Source organism: Botryllus schlosseri, chromosome 2 (assembly GCF_051294905.1).
Source record: "Botryllus schlosseri isolate E-star chromosome 2, Bs_hap1, whole genome shotgun sequence".
Taxonomy (NCBI): domain Eukaryota; kingdom Metazoa; phylum Chordata; class Ascidiacea; order Stolidobranchia; family Styelidae; genus Botryllus; species Botryllus schlosseri.
In genome coordinates, this window is record NC_137237.1 from 2,530,510 (window position 1) to 2,551,782 (window position 21,273).

At 41.0% G+C, this 21,273-nt stretch overlaps 2 protein-coding genes and 1 long non-coding RNA gene across 5 annotated transcripts in view; 2 read left to right on the plus strand and 1 right to left on the minus strand.

The window, feature by feature from the left end:
- LOC145432992 (uncharacterized) overlaps positions 1–21,273 on the plus strand; it is a 365,973-nt gene that overhangs the window by 297,985 nt on the left and 46,715 nt on the right. The window lies entirely within an intron of this gene.
- Positions 1–21,273, minus strand: part of LOC145432984 (uncharacterized) — a 27,137-nt gene continuing 5,864 nt past the window's right edge. Inside the window, exons 5-6 of one of the 3 annotated variants that reach the window (XM_080309852.1) lie at positions 20,270–20,741; positions 1–233 (exon numbers count right to left, since the gene is read on the minus strand). In XM_080309852.1, the coding sequence (XP_080165978.1) occupies positions 20,288–20,741 (454 nt within the window). In that variant the 3' untranslated portion in view covers positions 1–233; positions 20,270–20,287. Of the gene's footprint in view, positions 234–18,303; positions 20,742–21,273 lie in introns of those variants that run through there. The other 2 variants (XM_080309853.1, XM_080309850.1) reach the window with 2 other exon arrangements.
- LOC145458937 (uncharacterized) lies at positions 3,447–17,549 on the plus strand. Its single transcript, XM_080337454.1, has 5 exons — positions 3,447–3,459; positions 3,951–4,115; positions 10,498–10,620; positions 15,840–15,999; positions 16,842–17,549. Exons 1-5 carry the CDS (start codon positions 3,447–3,449, stop codon positions 17,119–17,121), a joined length of 741 nt encoding a protein of 246 aa, XP_080193580.1. The 3' UTR covers positions 17,122–17,549.

A 21,273-nucleotide genomic window follows, 5' to 3' on the forward strand; every position in this document is an offset into this window, starting at 1 on the left:
TACCAATACGCCAAATCTATTCAGAGGCGTATTAGACAAAGATAAATTGCAATTGCAAACCCGATTGGTCTGTTGGTGGTCAATAGTGTTTATTCAACATTCATTTTCATGCATTAAGATTATGGCGAATTCTTGTAACAGAATGTTGCTTTGTACCTCACTTGATGCATGATGTCATCTTGTTCCTATTTGCATTCCATTGTAATTGCTGACTCAGCTTGTAAAAAGTGTTACTACGAAAGGAAGGATATCAATGATTACTAACGCACAAAGGTTGCTACTAATAATAATGGAAATTCAGAGCATCGACATGCACTTCTAGTTTCTATTTGGCAAATCAAATTGGCGCCAAGTAATCTCTCTGGCACCTCTTGCGGATTGCATCTGATTTGCACTTATTCGCGTCACTGAACGGTGGACACTACATGATTTATATCCGATGTTGCTAGTAATTCACTGATAGAGTTGAACAACTAGAAAATTTCAGCTTTCCCAATTAGATTAGAACTAGAACTATACCTAAGCAGTTTTCCAAATTATATTTTAATTAGAATTATAGTGACACAATTTGTTCCAAATCAGATTAGAATTAGAATAACTAAATTCGCGGAAACTGAAATTCGATAACGGCATTTCGCTCTGATTAGACAACTAGAATTATCTAGTTGCCCAAGTCTGATAGAGTGTGATTAGTTTTAATCAGTCGACTATATTGAAACCAGGGTTGAAACGAAATCACTCGTATTTTAAATTCTGACTATAGAGTCATTTTAACTTTGTCATCTAGGCAAATCCGAGTGCAAGTCAAAGTAATAGTATAATGCTACCAACCATTTAGCCGATGATACATAATACGCTAATATGAACCGCCCCTCACACTGTGCATATTTACGCAATTGTGGTAATATCATTTTCGTAATTGGCAATGTGACATCGTAATTTCGTTTTGACGCTCACTGCGCACTAATTATAAAAGCCTCTGTTTATACGAGCACAAACACGTGGTGCTCAGCATCACCATACCTAGTTAAACGATACAGTTTAGATTAGTGCGTTTCTGAACCTATCAAACCTGGTGTTTTTCGACTTTCAATTTTAATAATTGCAGTAAAATAGGCCTATCATATGTTCAGCCTTCATAAAGAGGACACTATTTGCCGGCAAGTGAAACGTTAAGTAATCATGATTTAGGTTTAAGTAGGGTCACCATATGTCCAGTCCTCATTTTTCAGGAAATAGAAAATGTCCTTCGAGGATGCCTGAATGCCCTACTTTGTGGAAATTCGTCCTCATTTAAAGCTTTGACGACTAGGCTAATGGACAGGGTCAAGTGAAAATCGGGAGTCGAGTCAGAACAGCAAGATTTCGATTAAATATTTTAAAATCAGCTGTTTTCAATTTCGGTAAACTAATTTTTATGACTTGATAAAGTGTCCTCTCCCGATCCCAAAATAGGATAACCCTAGCTTAACAAACCAGAAGTCCGAACATAACTCGACCTGTGAAGCCACGAACTACACTTTCGTAACGGCCTGTTAAGTTCGAACTTGTGCCTGAAAAATAAGACAATTCCACGCATATGAAAAGGCCCAGATGTTACAGAGAATGTCGAACAATGTTTGCATTGGGAATCTGCAACCCATTTTGAAGTTTTGCAGTAGTAGTGGAACGTACCGTGCTACACACTACCGCGCGTCAGCGATATGATTGATACTGAAACGAATCCGAGTACGTGATATCAGTGTTGGGATCAAGTCACTACCTTCGAGTCACGAGCCATCTCGAGTCATTGCACATTTTGACTCGAGTCAAGTCAAGTCAATCGATTTTCAAAGGTGACTCGAGTCAAGTCAAGTCACTCGATTTTTGGAGGTGACTCGAGTCAAGTCGAGTCAAGTCAAGTCAAGTCACGAGCCAAGTCACAATTCAAGTCAAGTTGTCTTTTCGAAATATGAGGCATGATAACGTCATTGCATTTTGCTAGCTGTCTGAAATACGGATTAAGTGGTCATTGATTTAGAACCGATGAACGAATATAGAGTTGAATATATACACGCAAGAAGGCATTGTATCGCTCACATATACGTAGAACTGCTAAATCTCAGTTTATTGTTACCAGCCAAAAAAAGAATAGATACGAATTGAGAAGATGCAATGAGGACTGTATAAACTGTATTCGAATTCAGTTTCAATAAAACAAGAGGTTTGGTTAAGGTAAAAACAGAGAACAGAAATTACTTTACTATATACTAGTTTACGAAAACGTAAGCTGTAAGCTTCGATCACTTCGTTTGCGTTCAATTTATTGGTGAGAGAACAATGGAGGCTCAGCAAAACGCACGATCGTTAAATGATTGGTCGCTCTCACGGGTTAAACCAGCGTTTCGCTAACAATCCGAACATATTCAAGATACAATGATTTTAATCGACACCGATTACTTGATGACTTGAAATTGACTCGTGAATTTTGCTCCGAGTCACGAGTCAATCCACATTTCTGATACGCCGAGTCAAGTCAAATCAAGTCATTTTAGTAAAGTGACTCGAGTCAAGTCAAGTCATACCAAAAAATTGACTCGAGTCTGACTCGAGTCAAGTCATGACTCGAGTCATCCCAACACTGCGTGATATCTGGCATGCCCGCAGGACTAAATTTAGAACGACCGCGTGGAACGTTAACTATCCCTAATTACGTGTAATGAAAGCATTGTGCCATGTAGCCTACATGTCCGTATTTGGGCTATCATACTCCTACAGTATCACTTACCTTTGCGTAGGTGAGGTAGCGTAGTACAAGGGTGGCCAACTTTTTCGGAGAACCACTGCAAGAGTCACTTTAATGTTCATGACCATTTTTTAGTCGTCCAATAGAAGCGAACCGAATTAGGTAACGTGGAAAACAAGACTTATATTACTAAGCATTAAAATTGATGACAATTATGTCCTGGAAACTCTGTGTCCACCGCATCCGTCTCCCACTGCAAGCGGCATCTCTCTACCGCAGTGGTTCTCAACCGTGGTCCGCGAGACCTTTAAATTTGTAAAATTATTGTTAACCTAATTTTTGTAATCTTATAAATTATGCAAAGCATGAGACGGTTTCGCTTGATACTTGCTAAAACTTCAGGATATACATCATTGGAATGGTCGTCTGAGATGAAATATCCTACTGTGCAAACTCATATTAATTGTCAAACTGCCAATAGCCTACCGATACAAACATATTGCTGTTTAAGTAAGGTCAAACAATGTGACTTCGAAATGTTTGCAAAACATGTTGGATTCGAAGTCTCAGCAAATTAGTGAACACTTGAACAGTCGTTTGAAATAGAAATTCATGAATTTTCCTCCTAATCTGGTCCAATGAAGGGATTGAAACCTTGCTACGGAATCCATTTTCTCTGGTGATATACACAACCACGATTCCAAAATAACTTCAAGAGGAGATGTTAGATAGAGGTAAATGTTGTTGTCACACAAAAAGGTGTCGTCGGAAGCGTTACGCTCATGTAAATGGATTTGGGCACTTGTTCGAAGACGCGCATTTTCAACACAATAAATTATTCGTGGTATTCATGGTGTGTGTCGACTACCATATGGACATTTGCGCCAGGCCAATTTTCTTCATTTTTATCCGTAGACTTATAGCACGGCCCATTTCTAGGTGGATTATACCATCACGCTATCTCGCCACGTGCGTAGCTTTGTAATATGTGTGTTTGTATGCTGCGATACGACAGATTGAGATTTACTGGCTTCCAAAGTTTGAAATAGTATCGGAACTATAATAACAAGGGCCGGGTTTTGAACATGTTTCTCTTAAATTGATTTTTGTTTTAATTGCAATCCTAGTGATCATGATTATATATATAGCCTATATAGTCTATGTGCTGTGAAATTCCTATGATACTCAACATGCAGCTGACACGTCATCATTTGTTAACCGGCAGATCAGTTAAAGTCGTTAACAGGACTTCAGTCGGGGACACCAGCACCGACTTCAACCTGCACCGTCACATGGGGAAACTGGAATGAATGCGACTTGGAAGATGTGAGATACAGAGAGAGACAGTGTCCTGGTGGTTTGGAAACGGAAAAAGACGACTGCTCGAGAGGTAGCCTATCTAATCGATCCCAACTGCACAGCCTCCGCACAATATAGCGTTACTATCTGAAACCTCGCTCGCTACTGAGGTATCTTAGTTTGGTGATCCACACCTGCAAAAAACTGTGTAATCGAGCAATACGAATTTTTGCGGCAATGATAGATGTGAACACTGTAATATGATGTAAACAATCCTCGGATATTGAAGGTGCAACCATAGTGTCCAATATGGTGTGGACATAAGCAAATCTCACGGTTCAGTGAGATTGGTCAACGCCACACTTTCCGTTTGGTTAAAGGCAATTTGACGGTAATTTTTGACCGGCTTCCGAGCATTAAATTTGACAAAACGGGTATCATTCGAAAACTACAGTCATACCGATTGCGAAAATATAAATTTTTCGTCTGCTCGTGGTCCTGGAACCACTCAAAATCAGCCTCCAATGTTGCATTGTAACGGAGTTTGGTATTGTGACGCAACTATGCCGCCTGGGGGCAGGTGAGGAACAGCGCAAACAACAAGCGTATTGGCCATTGTTGCGTAACCGATTGTGCATTCTCACTCTCACTATCGTGCGCACTTGCTTCTGAGCTGCTCAAGCTGCACGACGCGTCACAATACCAAATAACATTCGAGGCTGATTTTTTTAGGGGGGGGGGGGGGGGGGGGGGTTCCAGAAACACGAGCCGAATAAAATTTATATTTTCGCAATCCGCACCGCGGTAACTTTCGATTGATACCCGTTTTGTCAAATTTAATGCTCGTCAAGTCGGAAGCCGGTCAGAAATTACCGTCAAATTGCCTTTGACCAAATGGAAAGTGTGACGTTCGTTAACCAATCTCAGTGAGCCGTGAGATTTACTTACGTCCATACCATATATGATACCTGGTGGAAGAACTTTTCAAATTTGATGTCAATAAATCCATTCACTGTCAACTGTGTCCACTGCCTCTATATTTTTAAAATCTGTTCCATGTACCTTCTTCGGATACTCACCAACATCTAAAAAGATTTTACTCAATCTTGTCAGTGTCTGTCTGCAATTCCGCGCTACCAGTCTTGGTCCATCACGTATATAGGACCAGAATACGGAATATTTTACCGACTGAAAATCGTAATCTCTACTCTTGTAACCTTAAACAATGCTTTGACCATAGTGTCCTATATGGTGTCGACACAAGCAAATCTCACGGCTCAGTGAAATTGATTCACGTCACAATTTCCATTTGGCTACAGGCAATTTGACAGTCAATTTTGACCGGCTTGCCGAGCATTAAATTTGGTAAAAGGTTGGAATCAGTGCAACACTTGCTTTCGATAAACACCGACATATCAAATTATTCGGACACTTGGGTCGCGAGCTATAGGACTACCAATTATGCTGCTTTTTACCGGCTAAGCAGTACGCATCTCGGCGTATTCAATCGTGAGTCACTTGTTGCACATCTATCCGTAAATTAGTTATCAATACCCAGGACCGTAACAGCACTTCGTCAGGCCCTCCAAAAACGTTGCTCTTGGGCCCCCATAGGGTGATAAACCGAACTTCGAAGCCCCCCAGACCCCCCTCAGGCTGGATGGCTGTTTACCGCTATTTATCATTTAAATCGGGTGTCCGTTTTAGGCAGCTTCTCTCGACTAATCGTGCGAAGCGCGAAAAATTTCAATAATTCATGATTAAATCGGTCAATATAATCGGGAATTGCATATATATTGGTAATAATTTTTATCTCCTCTCTGCTCACGTAATCAGATTGTCCGGTTGAGCCGAGTGAGTTGTGTTTGAAAAGGTAGGACCACTCAATAATAATTAAACATCTTCGGGCGTATACCCGTTGGCAGGAACGAAACAGCACTTCGTCAGGCCACCAAAAACACTTGGGTCTTGAGCTTCCATAGGGTGATAAACCCCCCTTCCCGTTGTTCGCTTCTGCCACGAAATCAGGATCCCCGTTTAGTGAACCAGCGTGGAGCGCGAAAATTTTCGATAATTCAAAATAAATAGGTCAATAAGATCGGGAATTGCATATATATTTCGATCAATTACTTGTCCTCTCTGCTCACGTAATCAGATTTACCGGTAGAGCTGATTGAGGTGTCTTGGAAACTGCAGGGCCCGTATATAATAATTAAACATATTCGGACGGGCGGACCCGTTGGTCGCCCAAACGTACTAACTAAACTAAAAGATGCACACGATTTCAAATTGATAGTTCTTCACTGGCACATATAATTCTTCCCTGCGGGATGGTAGCCTATTTGTCTCGTGAGGTCAGATTGCCAAGACAGGAACATTCGGCGCCTGTCATTTAGGCGCCTGTGGTCAATTATACCTATATGTATTTTGTATATAGGCTACATAACGAAGTTTTCGGTCAGCGTGAGGGCAGTCCTTTTCGGCCAAGGTTTTCTCGCTGCCGATCGTTCTGGCACACTTCTTGGAGTCGCATGTTACATGGCCTAAAACTTTATACGTCTTGATGCGTCGTGGCGCGGTAATGGTCAACGCCGATATGCCCACTTCTATAAATCTTGCGTATTTTATCTTGGTGGAAGAGTACCCAATAATTAAGGTACCTCATATTATGAAATTTTTTTGAAAAAGTTGTATTATAATTTATGCTAATTCACTAAATAATTTTGGGCCCCCTTCGAGCTCGCTCCCCCCAATTGGGGGGCTTGGGGTGCGGCAGTTACGGTCCTGTCAATACCTTTATCTATACCTATATCTATAGGTACTGCTCGTTCAACTGGAAAGTTAGGGCACATTGCATTGAAACAGCAGTGACGTAATCTCGGTAGTCTACTCACAACTTTCCTGCAATCCAAACTGAAAACTCTAGACTTCAAGCCAAGAAAGAGTACTTTATAAATATAATCTTTTTTTTTTCATAAATCGATTTCTCAATATTTTAGTGGGGGCCGCAAGAAGGCTAGCTGGGGGCCGCGGTTGGGAATCACTGGTCTACACATTTACGAAGACACACGCGCGATTAACGTTACAAGTTAATTGCTCCGGAATGGATGTATCGAAAAGTATTTGTTCACAAAAACTCATTATTGAACTATGGATAACAAATAATGGCGTTAAAAACACATGCATCACACCCAATATGACGTGATATAACGCTGTCGCTAAATTCTGAGAGTTACCGGTATCAGTTCTCAATACGTTTTATGTTGAAGTTATAGGCGATTGTCGTGCAAACTGGTGTGGTTTTCCAATAACAAGTTCTTATGCTAAACTTCTGGCAAATGTTATGGAGGGGCATTTTTAAAGGGTATTCAAGAGTTTGGAGTAGTGGGGAATGAAGACTCTGAATAAATCGGAAGTGGGGAATGAAGCCAAAAAGGTTGGGAACCACGGCTACAGACGCTTCGGTAGAAGCGAGCACACATTACCAGCCTTTTCTTGACTTGTAAGGGTAGATCTGGGTCCACAGAGTGCATTAGGACTAGAGCCCGACCGATTATCGGTTCGCCGATATTATCGAGTCGATATTAGACTTTGAAAGAATTATCGGTATCAGCCGTTGGAGGTGAAAAAATATCGGCAATTTTCGTGACGTCACAACATGATAGTATCAAGTCAGAAAACTATAATTCTTGACCGCTGGATTTAGAATGTTGTTGTATTTTATTTATCTTACACTTTCAAGGTGTACAGATGCAGCCTTTCTAGTTTATTTCATGTTCAAGTATGACAATGGTTGTAAAGCTATTGAAATAAATGCTCTGAAGTTTTGAAAATGCGTCTTTTGAGGTAGATTCCAACCTATTTAAATATCGGCTAGATATATCGGTGAAGGTGTTAGATATCGGTTTTATCGGTATCGGCCTAAAAATCCAATATCGGTCGGGCTCTAATTAGGATCCTACGAATTATCGCGCATTATCCTTCAACTTACAGAGATCCGTCTAAGTAGCTGTCTACATTAGATATGTCAGAAATTATTATGATATCGATTGCCCTAACCCGCTTGTGGTGTAGGGCTCCAGAGACACGTTGCGCTGTTGATACTATCTACAGTCGCATTGGTCAAGTGTGAGCACACATTACCAGCCTTTCCTTGACCTGTAACGGTACGACTTGGTCCGCGAATGCAGCAGGTAAAATGTTGATTAAAGTCTTACAGCAGGGTTGTCGAACTAAACTGGGATCGCAGTCCGGATTCAATCCATTATTAGATAGCTTGCGGGCCGGACCAGTCAAAATATTCCAAAATGTTACCACCAAATCCATACCTTTGTTTTTCACTGGAATGCTCTATTACCAAGCCTAGGCCTATATAGCACTTGTCAGGAATATGGGAGTTTTAACCGAACAGTGACGTTCACATTGGAATTTGGTTTATCATTTTTCAATCAACACCCAGATTTCTCCGATTTCCGGAGACCTTTTGCATCAGAAGTAATACAGCGGTATCATTGCCGCGACGCCAGCTGAGTTCTCCCACTCTCGCTGCGTAGCCGCTCTTTTGCTCTTCAGCTCCTCTCTCGTTTCGCCAGACAGCATTGTTGCGTCCCAATGCCAATCTCCATAACAATGAAAAATTGGAGGCTGATTGTGGGGGTTCCAGGGCCACGAGCGGAATAAAATTTATATTTTCGTAATCAGTGCAGAGTCAGCTTTCGATTGATACCCGTTTCACCAAATTTAATGCTCGGCAAGTCAGTCAAAAATGACCGTCAAATTGCCTGTAGCCAAATGTAATTGTGACGTGAATCAATTTCACTTAGCCGTGAGATTTGCTTGTGCTGACACCATAAAGGACACTATGCTTTGACCTTCAGCTTTCCAGGCACCGCCAAGTGGCCAAGTAACCATAGACCCTATTCCAGTGGTCCGGAACCTTTTTCGACCGAAGAGCCATATTGGCCCAATATTTTCAATTGTAACTCCCAAAGAGCCATACATGTCATTCGACTGTTACGTCACAATGTAATATTCGTGACGTATTGGTAGCACGAATATACAGGATTCGTGGGGTATACGCCATATTTTATGAGTAGGTGGAGCTATAGTCACTTCAGAAGTACATATCCACCGTGTGATACGTCATTGACGTGGAGTTACGGGAGGAAGTGCCTCAGATGTCGTCAGGGATCAGTGAAGAAAATTGTGAACCCTTCAATGGTTATTGGTATTTTCTATCGATGTTTATGAATGACTAGATTTTGAACATTTTTATTCCCAAAATCACGGAATTTTTATATTTATTGTTCGTAAATAAAGCGCGAAAAGAGAGGTAAGGCTCAAACTAAGCAGAGACAGTGCGCAACTCATCGTGAATAGATTGGAATTTATGGTCAATGATGGTCAAATGTAATTGTGGCGTTGATTCTGAAAATCAAAGTATTGATTGACTTCTAAAATATTCGGTGTAACGTAGGCTAATATTGCGTTACACACCTACATTATTACGGCGGTGCTAGATAACCACTAACCAATCAAGAAAATGGATAGCTATGGCGTTGTGTTTAATTTAAATTTATAATTGTGAGTGTCACATCCAAGAAATTTTATTTCTCGGCGTAGATAAGAAAGACAATGTATATTTGAAAATTGCATTGTCCTATAAGTGTCGCCATGCCCGCTCTTTCGTCAATCAAGGTATCGTGCAATCCAAGATTTATAGGCCCGTGATGGTAGTTAGATCGAATTCGCGATTGGTGTTAGTCATCGGTGTGACAGCAACTTAAATTTCGGGATTTAAATAGAGTGTGGTACGAGCCCCTAACCCTGGATACCCCACTGTCTTGGCCTCTAAAAGGCATGTTAGTACTGCTACGAGAATGATTATTCTCGCTGTCATGAAAATTTACCAACGAGTTGCTGGAATATTGATAAATTAGGTATAAAATTGAAAATTTATCGAAGAGCCATATCTTATACCAAAAAGAGCCATAGGTTCCCGACCACTGCCCTATTCATTCATTTGATTTCTGAATATTTACCGCGATGCTGTGTTTCCTTTTCTAGATTTGAATGTTTCTCAGTTAACTTGAAGTTTCTAGTGAATCGACTTCATTCAAGATGCTCCTGACCTGCACCCATGGGTGTCTGGGTTTTGACAACGCTGTTATATCGAGTCTCGAACCTTGCTTATATGTATATCATAGTCACTCAATTGAAAGTTTGTAATGTATGCTACTGATTTGCACAGTTGGCAAATGAAGATTCTCTTTCTCTCTCTCTCTCTCTCACTCACACACACACACACACACACACACACTCTCTCTCTCTCTCTCTAACACACACCCTCTCTCTCTAGTGCCAATGTTTTTTCGAAACACTTCGATTCACCCGTTGTCAATAGATTTTAATTGGGCTTACGATCAAAGATCACATTGAATACGTGGCCCGTGCATATATTTACCAATGTTTAGAATGCCTTGATTGGTCGACGTGGACTGCGTGCGTTACACCATCCGTCGTTGATGAGACTCGCTCTCGAGTACGACAATGTCAAAGCGGATATCAAACGGTTGTAGAGGACTGCTATACCACTGGTGAGCTAAATTTCAATTTATTACTTGTACAATTGGATTGCAGACAATGACAACTGGACAGTGGACATACACTACAAATTAAAGCTGAGGGTCTTAATCGGAGTTCACACGAATCCCAAGCGTTAACTGATCCAGTGTCAGGGGCTCGTTGTGTCAAGACACACACCAGACCAGTGTTGGGATCGAGTCACTACCTTCGAGTCACGAGTCATCTCGAGTCATTGCAGATTTTGACTCGAGTCAAGTCATGTCAATCGATTTTCCAAGGTGACTCGAGTCAAGTCGAGTCACTCCTTTTTTGGAGGTGACTCGAGTCAAGTCGAGTCAAGTCAAGTCAAGTCAGGAGTCAAGTCACAATTCAAGTCAAATTGAATTTTCGAAGTATGAGTGAAGATTCAAAGTCGTTACATTTTTCTAAGTGTGTGAAAAACAAATTAATTGATCATTTATCTTGAATCAAATAACGAATATCTAGTTAAATATAGATACAAAAAGACGTTGTATCCCTCACGCACACGTAGAACTGCTAATAACATGCGTGCGTAACTGTGCACGTGTGTAGCTACATGCTCCAGTAAGTTATTATCAGCAAAAATATAGGTCCTAATACGAAGCTTCGAGAAGTTGAAAGAAATTGATATGACAAAATAGCCTACACTAAACATCTACACATCCGTGAGAATATAAACGCACAAACTATATTTGTTCGATTTAAATCATACAGGATGGTTGGTAAAGGTGAGCACTGCGTAGCGTAAGCATTGAGAGCTATATAAGAAACAGAGACACATTGCTATTTAGATTAATCTTCTACTAGGCCTACAACTACGACAACGTAAGCTGTGATTGTTTTTTTTGCGATCAATTTATTTGTGATCTAACAATCGAGAATCCGTGTATCGTACAATCAGTGAATGACTGGTTGCTCTCACAAGTGACACCGGCGTATCTTGAACAATCCGAACATACACAAGATACAGTGATCTACTCGTCGCCGTTTACTTGATGACTTGAAATTGACTCGTAAATTTTGCTCCGAGTCACGAGTCAATGCACATTTTTGAAGCTCCGAGTCAAGTCAAGTCAAGTAATTTTCCCAAAGTGACTCGAGTCAAGTCAAGTCATACGAAAAAGTTGACTCGAGTCATCCCAACACTGCACCAGACTGAAACAGCAGAAATCACAGTGATTTGCAGTAAATATCCATTATAATGTTTCTGCTTTCTGTGAAAATAATGAGCACAAAATGACCTATGTATTCTAGTAATGTATTATATGCTTTACGTGGTAATTGGGAATCGCCATAGACTCGCATATTGGCGTTGAGATTAACCAGGTTAGTAAAGCTCTTAAAATCATAATTTCCTATAGCAGGGCTGTCCGCCAGCCAATTCAGCCAACGAAACGACTCTGAGTATATTGAAAAATCCCTGTATTATCCAATACATTTCTAACAAATGTTGAAATACTATAGTAAGAAATACATTTATAAGGCAGAAAATGCCAATATCATAGAACACATTATAATCATCCGACAGTGGTGTTATGGTTTCACTCCATAGTTACCATCAAGACCAAGTTGGCGACACTGACATTCAATTCCCAAAACTCAAAAAAGTGCACGCCAAAAAGTAGCTAAAAAGCCAAAAAGTAGGTGTTCGCGAAGCAAAAAATACAAAGCGAAACTGTTGTGGAGAATATAATAGTTACAAAAAAAGATAATTCAAATATATTTGTTCGCACTGCTGCATAACGTCTGACTCAGAAGGTCAATGACATCACGATTGATGATGATCAGCCAAATCCCAACGTCCGCGTTTACAGTTAAATCTCTAGCATTCCCCACAACGCATTCGCTGAGATAAAGCCGGACTATATTCAGTTGTTACAGCCAGTTTTTAGAGGTTGAATTCGATCGAGCAATCTTCGAATTTGTGCTGAAATTCCGCTGTTTGCAAATAAAGTTGTTGCTAGAATATTGCCTCATGATCCGTAATGCAATGTAATATACTATTATGTATACAGGATATACTGCTAAAACTACAACATGACGTACTCCGTATCATAGCTAGGGCCCAAAAGGGGCCTGGTTGTCCATCCAACAAGTCGCTACTGAAGAGATTCGGTGTCCTATAGAAGATATGCGTAAACTAGAAATCGCCAAGTGTATGTATCAGTTCCACTGCGGTCATTGCCCCGAATATTTCAATGACTTTTTTTTACCTCGGAATCGAAAGCGCACAAGTACAACACACGCGGGTCGACGTCGTTCAAATATTATATGACCGACCGAAAAGATCATCGCTCTATCAAATATGCCAGACCTGGCGTGTAAAACAGTATCCCGCCGGCCATCGGACTGTCGAAGGGCATGTCCACATTCAAGTCGAAATACAAGCAATTACTACTAAATAAATACTAGTCCATCCTCAGGATTTCGTGACCACGACCTGACCTATCGATCTCGCCTTCCATGACATGCCACCACAATTTTGTCGCTTGCTTTTTTCAATACTATCTCCTTTTACTTTTCATTCAGTGTGCATGGCTCCTCTTTACATCGCCTAGGCCACGGTCGGTGTCTGATCCCATAGACCAGTGGTTCCCAACCTTTTTCGTCTCGTTCCCCCCTTGGCCGATATTTGAGCTAAAATTCCCCCCCTATGAAAAAGTTGCCTGTGACTAAAAACAATTGCTTTTTAACGCGCAACCATTTGTTGCCTGAGCAATTAATGGCCAAACATATTCAGATATGTCCGAGCCATGGCGTATGCGGACCGCACTTAACTTTGGTAAAGTACAGTCAAATTTGACCTGTTTTTGACCGGTCGGGTAGCCGCTGACGAAAAATAAATCACCAAGTCCGCTTGCTTTGGACTTGAGTTGAATCGATGAATTTGGTACGGTATGTTTCTGACGTTAGCTTATATGTTGGCTTAATAAGGTAAACAATTTCACTAGCGGCCTTGTGCTGAATTCAGCTTGACGTTTTCCTGCTTTGTAGCAATATAGTCGAGAGGCTGTAGCAGACACAACGAAATCGTCTCGTGAGCCTCACTTTATCAGGGGGTGTAATATATACGGAAGGCATACACCTAGCTTGAAATCCACCAAAGAAACATACAATTGTAAAGAACTAATTTCTACTCAACAGTTCTATACCATAAAAATTTAAAAACCTTCTAAACCCAGTGTATCTTCTGATACAATGCCAAAGCCGTATTTCTCCCTAAAAATTTAAGCCAGATTCCCCCCTAAAAATTTCAAAATTACCCCCAAGGGGAGAATTCTCCCCCGGTTGGGAACCACTGCCATAGACTATACTCCAGTGTTGGGATCAAGTCGCTACATTCGAGTCACGAGTCATCTCGAGTCATTGCACATTTTGACTCGAGTCAAGTCAAGTCAATCGATTTTTGAATGTGACTCGAGTCAAGTCAAGTCACTCGTTTTTTGGAGGTGACTCGAGTCAAGTCGAGTCAAGTCAAGTCACGAGTCAAGTCACAATTCAAGTCAAATTGAATTTTCGAAGTATCAGTGACGATTTAAAGTCATTGAAAACAGATCAATTGGTCATTTATCCTGAATCAAATCACAAAAATACACTTGAATATGCATGCAAGAAGGCGCTGTATCGCTCATGCACACCTAGAACTGCAAATAAAATACGTGAGTAACTGTATAGCTACAAGCTAAAGTCTGTTATTATCAGTCAAGAGGATCGAATATCTAGCCTCGAGAAGTTGAAACAACTTGATAGGATACAATCATATCTATCAATCATCTACGTATTCGTGAGAATATAAACACATAAACGCTCGATTTAAATCATACAAGAGGGTTGGTAAAGCTGATCACTGCGCAATGTAAGCATCATCATCATCATTGGTTTATTAGCATTTTTATCGGTTCAATACACCACAAAAAAGGGATACAATGAAAAGATAGGAAGGCGTCGAAGCGACTTGGAGTAGTCTATTGAATCAGACACCCAGCTTGGCCTAGGCGATGTAAAGAGGAGGCATGCACACTGAATGAAAAGTAAAGAAGATAGTATAGAAAAAGGCAAGTAACAAGAAATGGGATGGCATGTCATGGAAGGCGAGATCGATAGGTCAGTCGCGGTCCGGTCATGTTGAGGATGGACTAATATTCATTTCGTAGTAATTGCTTGTATTTCGACTTGAATGTGGACATGCTCGTTGACTGTCGGATGGCCGGCGAAATACTGTTCCACACATCGGGTCAGGCATATTTGATGGAGCGATGATCTTTTCGGTCGATCATATGATATTTGGACGACGTGGACGCGCGTGTGTTGTACTTGTGCGCTTTTGATTCCGAGGTAAAAAAGTCATTGAAATATTCGGGACAACGACCGCAGTGGAACTGATACACAAACTTGGCGATTTCCAGTATCCGCATATATCATCTATGTTTCGGACACCGAATCTCTTCAGCAGCGACTTATTGGATGGACAGCCGGGCCCCTGTGGGGCCCTAGCAATGATACGGAGTACCTTATGTTGTAGTTTTTGCAGTGGCTCGAGTGCAGTCTAAGAGCCGCCTAAGCCGTCTAAGAAACAGAGATACGTTACTATTAGAATAATATTAATCTACTTCTACACGACTTCGTAAGCTGTGATTATTTCGTTTGTGGTCAATTTATTTGTGATGTAACAATGGAGGATCATTAGTGAAACGTACATGACTGGTTAGTGGTTACTCTCACAATGTGACACAGGCGTATCGCAAACAATACAAACATACAGAAAATACAGTAATTTAATCGACACCGTTTACTTGATGACTTGAAATTGACTCGCACATTTTGCTCCGAGTCACGAGTCAATCCGCATTTTTAAAGCGCCGAGTCAAGTCAAGTCATACGAAAAAGTTGACTCGAGTCTGACTCGGGTCAAGTCATGACTCGAGTCATCCCAACACTGCTATACTCCAAGTCGCTTCGACACCTTCCTATCTTTTCATTGTGTCGCATTTGTGTGGTGTACGGAACTGATAAAATTGCTAATAAACCAATGATGATGATGATGATAATAAAGTATCTAAGCGAAAAGCAAGGGCGTGCATTTTGAGATAACATATTGTAAACATTCGACAGGTCCGGCCCGCGACGCAAGTCGAGTTTGACACTCCTGGCTTATGGTATAGTCTGGACAACAATTCTTAACAATAAAATGGCATCGCATTTGTTACAGCCGGTTTCACAAGCGACGGATGGTACCGATATACGAACGGGTATGAATATTTTTTCCTGAGTTCCCCAACTACATACGAACTTGCAACCGCTGCCTGTTCGGGTATGGATCCGACGGCACGCCTCGCAACTGTTGGCGCGCGAGATAACGATCTTGCCGAGTAAGTTATTTCCACATAACGTGCAGGGATGACCGGTAACGAGGTACAATCGACTCTGCATAAGGGTCTAGCACCTAGAAAATTGGAAAAAAGTATAAAAAGTTTCAATTGATTTTTTGGTTTGAAATAATGACATGTTACCTCTGTTCTTACGTCATGCTACGATTGTAACCAGGTCACAAGGTTCCGGGTCACAAGTCAATCACACTTTTATAGCTTTGACTCGAGACAAGTCTAGTAATTTTCAATTCACCACCGAGTCAAGTCTCGAGTGCGAGTCCGAGTCGAGTCCGAGTCCAAGTCATTGTGTTGACAGTTTTGAATTCAATCCTGTTCGACACACTTTTCTCGACTATGCTCGAGTGATATAGAATGGCTCGCATTTTCAATGTATTAATTTTCCTCAGTCCTAACAATTTCTGGCCCTCTTTTTCAAGTATCAGGACTGATTGAGGAAATACCAATAATGTCGTGACTTTGCCATTCGTCGAAGTCACAATGAAATGTCTGTCTTGGCGGACCTAGTCTCGAGCCATATGACTTTGTTCTAGTCGTGCACAATGACTCGAGTAGGCCTACATGTCGAGTCAATACACAAATTGACTCGAGTCGAGTTGTTTCATTTTACACATTTGCAAAAATCACTCGTCGCAAAATCGTGACTGGAGTTGGACTTATATATTGTGGGAAGGAGGACACTTTTTCAAAATCTGAAACGTTTTTTTATCAATATTGGAAACTGTTGATTTTGTGATAATTACTGGAAATGTTGTGGTGTTGACATCGTTTTTACGTTTGTGTGTTTCGATCAGGGTTGCAACATGTATCCAATTGCATTTTAGCATAGACGCTGCGGGACTGAACATTCCAGACGGTGCTATCTACTTCGTTGGGGCGTCGGATGCGATTACCGAGGATTCGTGGGTGTTCTTGGACTCGATTGTTCTGAGCACAGCTGCCATATCGAATTGGGGTCAAATATCTCCAGTTGAGCCAAATAATTATTTAGGCAACGAGCATTGTTTAGTTTGGCTTCAGGCCGATGGAGGTACAATGACTGAAGGACTCGGGGACGCTGGGTGCGATGGACCCTATGCAGCCATGTGCGAGAGACCAATATAGCGTGATGGCATGTCCCGCATTTCACGAATTGAAACACATTCTAATATTACGACCCATACGTCCGCTTATGGATTACACTCCAGTCTGTTGGCTCGGCGTTTTAAGCAAGTGGCGCTGTTGTCCACAAGTTTTCCCAAATCGCGTGTCTGTAATCCATACTTTAAAAAATACTTGATTTTCAAAATGCGCAACTAGAATTTGCCATATTCTACTGTATATTCCATACATATTCGACCAATATATCACAGAACAGAACACCGGTCGCTCGATATTTGTCGAGAAGATAAAATACACAGTAAGCTATCTATGATGAAATGCGTCAGAGAGTATATAGTTCGAAAAAGAATGTAAGCCTATACTTATACAGCGGTATAGTCAAAGAAGTCATTGTTGCTACTCAAGTATAAGTATAAGAAAAATACAATCAATACCTTACAAGTATAGATGTGCCGATTTTTTACAGTTGAATTAGAAGTTAAAGTAGTATAAATACGTATTACAACCACTTGAATACCTAGTGGAATATATCAAAACTCACTCGTCAACTTGAAAAAAAGTAGTCAAAAGTACTTCGTTACCGTTACTGGAAACCTCCGCCTGTACAGTGTGTACATTGTACATTTACATTTTATTCCTGTTGGTAAGGAGAGGTCATATCATCATATACACAAGGTGTCCTACTGTCCACATTCCATGCTTCGAAATTCATGTTACTAATGAATTAGTAGGACCGCATTGATTCGCATTCACAATTGTATGCCAGGTATATTTGGTAAATACTGCATTCGTAAAACATTAAGGGTCATTTTGTATCGTCCATTAATGCCAAATATAGGCTTACACATTTGTGCAGCGAGGCATTAGAACAGTGCTCTTCAACCGGGGTTGTCGTACACCCTAGAGGGTGTACCATAATTTGCAAAGGGTGTACCACTCGGATGGGGTGTACAGGGGTGTACCAGATCCAAATTACAATGAGCTGATGGCTAGCTATCACAAAGGCAGGTTTATGGGTCAGTACAGGTTGACGGACAGGATAATTAGCAATATGGTACGATGTTTTCTCAAGTCTAATCCTGTACACCACTTGATTGTGATGCCATAAGCAAATATTTCTCCTATTCATTTAGCCGTCGGCAATAGACCAATGATTCCGTTTGGTGTTGGAAAGTATGCAGTTAACAGACATGTGTTCAGCTAGTCATTTGTCTTTTAGTGATTTTTGAGGAAACCGCTGCGATAGCTCAGACTTCTTGAGTTGGTACTTCCTACCCGACGTTCATAAATGCCGCAATGCGCATAAATGAGGTGACGTAGCCAGCCAGGGTCGAACCAGCTTCCATGTTGAAATCGAAACCCTTTTGTTTTAAAATGCCGATTTTATGTCCAATATTTCGCCATACATTTGCAATTTAGTATTTTGTTATTAGTGATGCAAATTAGCGACAATAGACCGTGTATAGCGGCATACGATCTGAGGTTATTGACATCTCTTGCAGCCCATGTGCTACTATCGACTGTGTGTGGTGTGGGGGAGGCCTGATACGCAGTAGGCTGGTGCGCCTGCTATCATCGCTGATCTAAATTACTGCTTCTGCAGCAGTAGCTTTACCTACTTTACCTAATTTGCGTGGCGGGCGGCCTAACTGGCTGCGAATAGACTCTGTGACCAAATACTATTTTATTCAAATCCAAATTTTTTGACGGCAATTAACTCCGCTTCTACTGGTTTGAAGAATATCGTTTTTATAGACAACCTAATACTTTCATGGGGTGAACAGAAAAATTTCAAATTTTTCCTTATTTATTTTATGTAATAAATAGAAACTTTCTTCTCGCGTAGCAATGTGGCTACTGGTTGGAATTGAACCAAATTTGGTGTGTAGGCTTAAGTTAGGTAGCCTAACAATTTTATCAAGTAGCCAGTACGATTTGAGATGAAAAGTCATTTTTGAAGACCCCTAATGAACAGGGGTGTACGAGTTTTGAGCAAACGTTAAAAGGGTGTACCACGTCGAAAAAGGTTGAAGAGCACTGCATTAGAATATAAAATATTTATAAGAATGTATTGACTGAAAGCTGACAGCTTAGTGCTCAAAACGTTGATTTTTCTGAAAAGCCGGGCCAAATAGGCCTACTGCGCAAAATTATGCGATAGCCAACCTCCAACGAGCTACAGTGAATCAGTAAACAGCGCTCGAGTTTTCTTTACACCGTCTAGGCCAGTGGTTCTCAACCTTTTTGTCTCCGCGGACCCCTCGAAGTCTACGTTCAAATTCAGCTCAATTATCGTGCAATCGTCTCCTGTCTTGTGCAAATGATGACCCTAGGGCGTAGGCTATAGTGATAAACAGAAACAAAATGACTTTCTTTAAAGTAACATCATACTATATTTATGTCGAAATTGCATTGCATTTCATTATTTCCAAGCGAATTCTGCAACTGCATTGCTTAAAATACGGGGTCATGTCTTGAAAATCCGCGCCTTCGATTTGATATGAACGAGTGCCGGAAATCCATTTCTACAAATATAGGTGGTGGCGAATGTAATAATAACGTGTAACACTTCCTACGACACATTTGGGTATGATGGCACCAAAATTGTCAAACAATTTTTTTTAATAAACATATACCGTCAAGCCTGGTCAATGATCATTTCTATCTAGCAACTCATCTTGAAGTTATTATGAAAAAAAAAAGCTTTGCAGGTCTATATCACAGGAGAAAATGGATTTTTTTTAAAGAGACAAAATATTTTTTATCAGTAGGTTATTGGCAATTTAGCAATTAAAATAAGTCTGCACAGTAGGATATTTCATCTCAGACGGCCATTCTGTTGATGAGAGTTCTGGAGTTTTACTAGTAATGAGCGAAACTGCCTCGTGATTCTTCAAATTTCAAAACATACAACTTACGTTATGAACTATGTTGTAAATTGAGATCGAGGCTTAGGACCCCGGTTGAAAACCACAGGTCTAGACCCAGGTTGGTGCCTGGTTTCACAGACAACTCCTACTCGTTTCGTCAACTTTGTATCTTTTGATTGTATCACAATCTGATGGTGCTTTTGACAGGATACGATTATTGACAATAAACTCAACAACAGCAATAACAACAGCAGGCGAGCAAGCTACAACACCGTATTCACCGCTTAGTCGTGTAGACATTATTTATGTTGGCTCTTCCAGCCCTCAAACTGCTGCGGTGTTCCCGGATCAGGTACTGCCATGTCGTACGGATCTTGGCTTTCTACAGCGCTCATGTCGTATACATTGTACGCGGATTCCGAATCACCATCGCTTCCTCGGGACCGAAAGCTGTTCAATCCAATCTCGAAATAGCGTTGTCCGAATTCTGAAAATCTTGGCGTGATCACAGAAGGCGGCGGTGCCGTTGCGATGGCTTCGTAGATATTGGAGCTCGTGTACTCTGTATCGGAAAGAATGACGCTCGGTATGCTTAGGTTACGTTGTTCGGTGTCGATCGGGGGCAGGCTTGGTGGGCGGTCAGATCGTGGGTTCCACGATTGGTAGACGACATTGGCGGTTGTGTTTTTCGTTGCGATAACGGATATTTGGTCGTCGCTGCCGCTGCTGTGTTCTTGAGACTTGTTTCGAGTCCTAAAAATGATAGATACTAGCATTAGCAAGAAGAGCTGTTTCGTAATGAAGCCCTTCCACTTTTTCGTAGTATTAGAGTATGTTTTTTCTCCTTACACTACTTGGTCAAGTTGAGCAACAAGTAAACGGAGATGAGACGGAATGAAGTCCTTTGTCACTCAGTACTTCTCCTTTCCTGGAATACTCAAGTAATTTTTGCCCACTTGAAATAATTTGGTGGCATTGATTTTAAATTACTTCCACTCCTACTTAGTTCTTCAATGTTTTATGCAAAATGAGATATATCATGCTTAGTTTTAATTACCTAGAAATCGTTACTTCTACGTATTCTTGAGCATAAATTTACGACGTTACTCTGTGCTTCTACTTGAGGACCAACGACAACGACTTTGACAACCTTTGTGCGGTACTAGGACGTTGGTAGTCTACTTCGCAAGGGACGAATATGAGTTGGGGCGAGGTATTGGCATACAGAGGTGAATATTCCAATGTCACGAGGTTGAATGAGTGAGTGAATGAGTGGATGAAAGTG

Bases quoted from the DNA above. Each gene is read 5' to 3' on its own strand.
- LOC145458937 (XM_080337454.1), top strand. The intron at 4,116-10,497 runs GTAGCCTATCTA...ACCAATGTTTAG, and splicing joins AAAAGACGACTGCTCGAGAG to AATGCCTTGATTGGTCGACG. The intron at 16,000-16,841 runs GTAAGTTATTTC...ATTGCATTTTAG, and splicing joins CGAGATAACGATCTTGCCGA to CATAGACGCTGCGGGACTGA.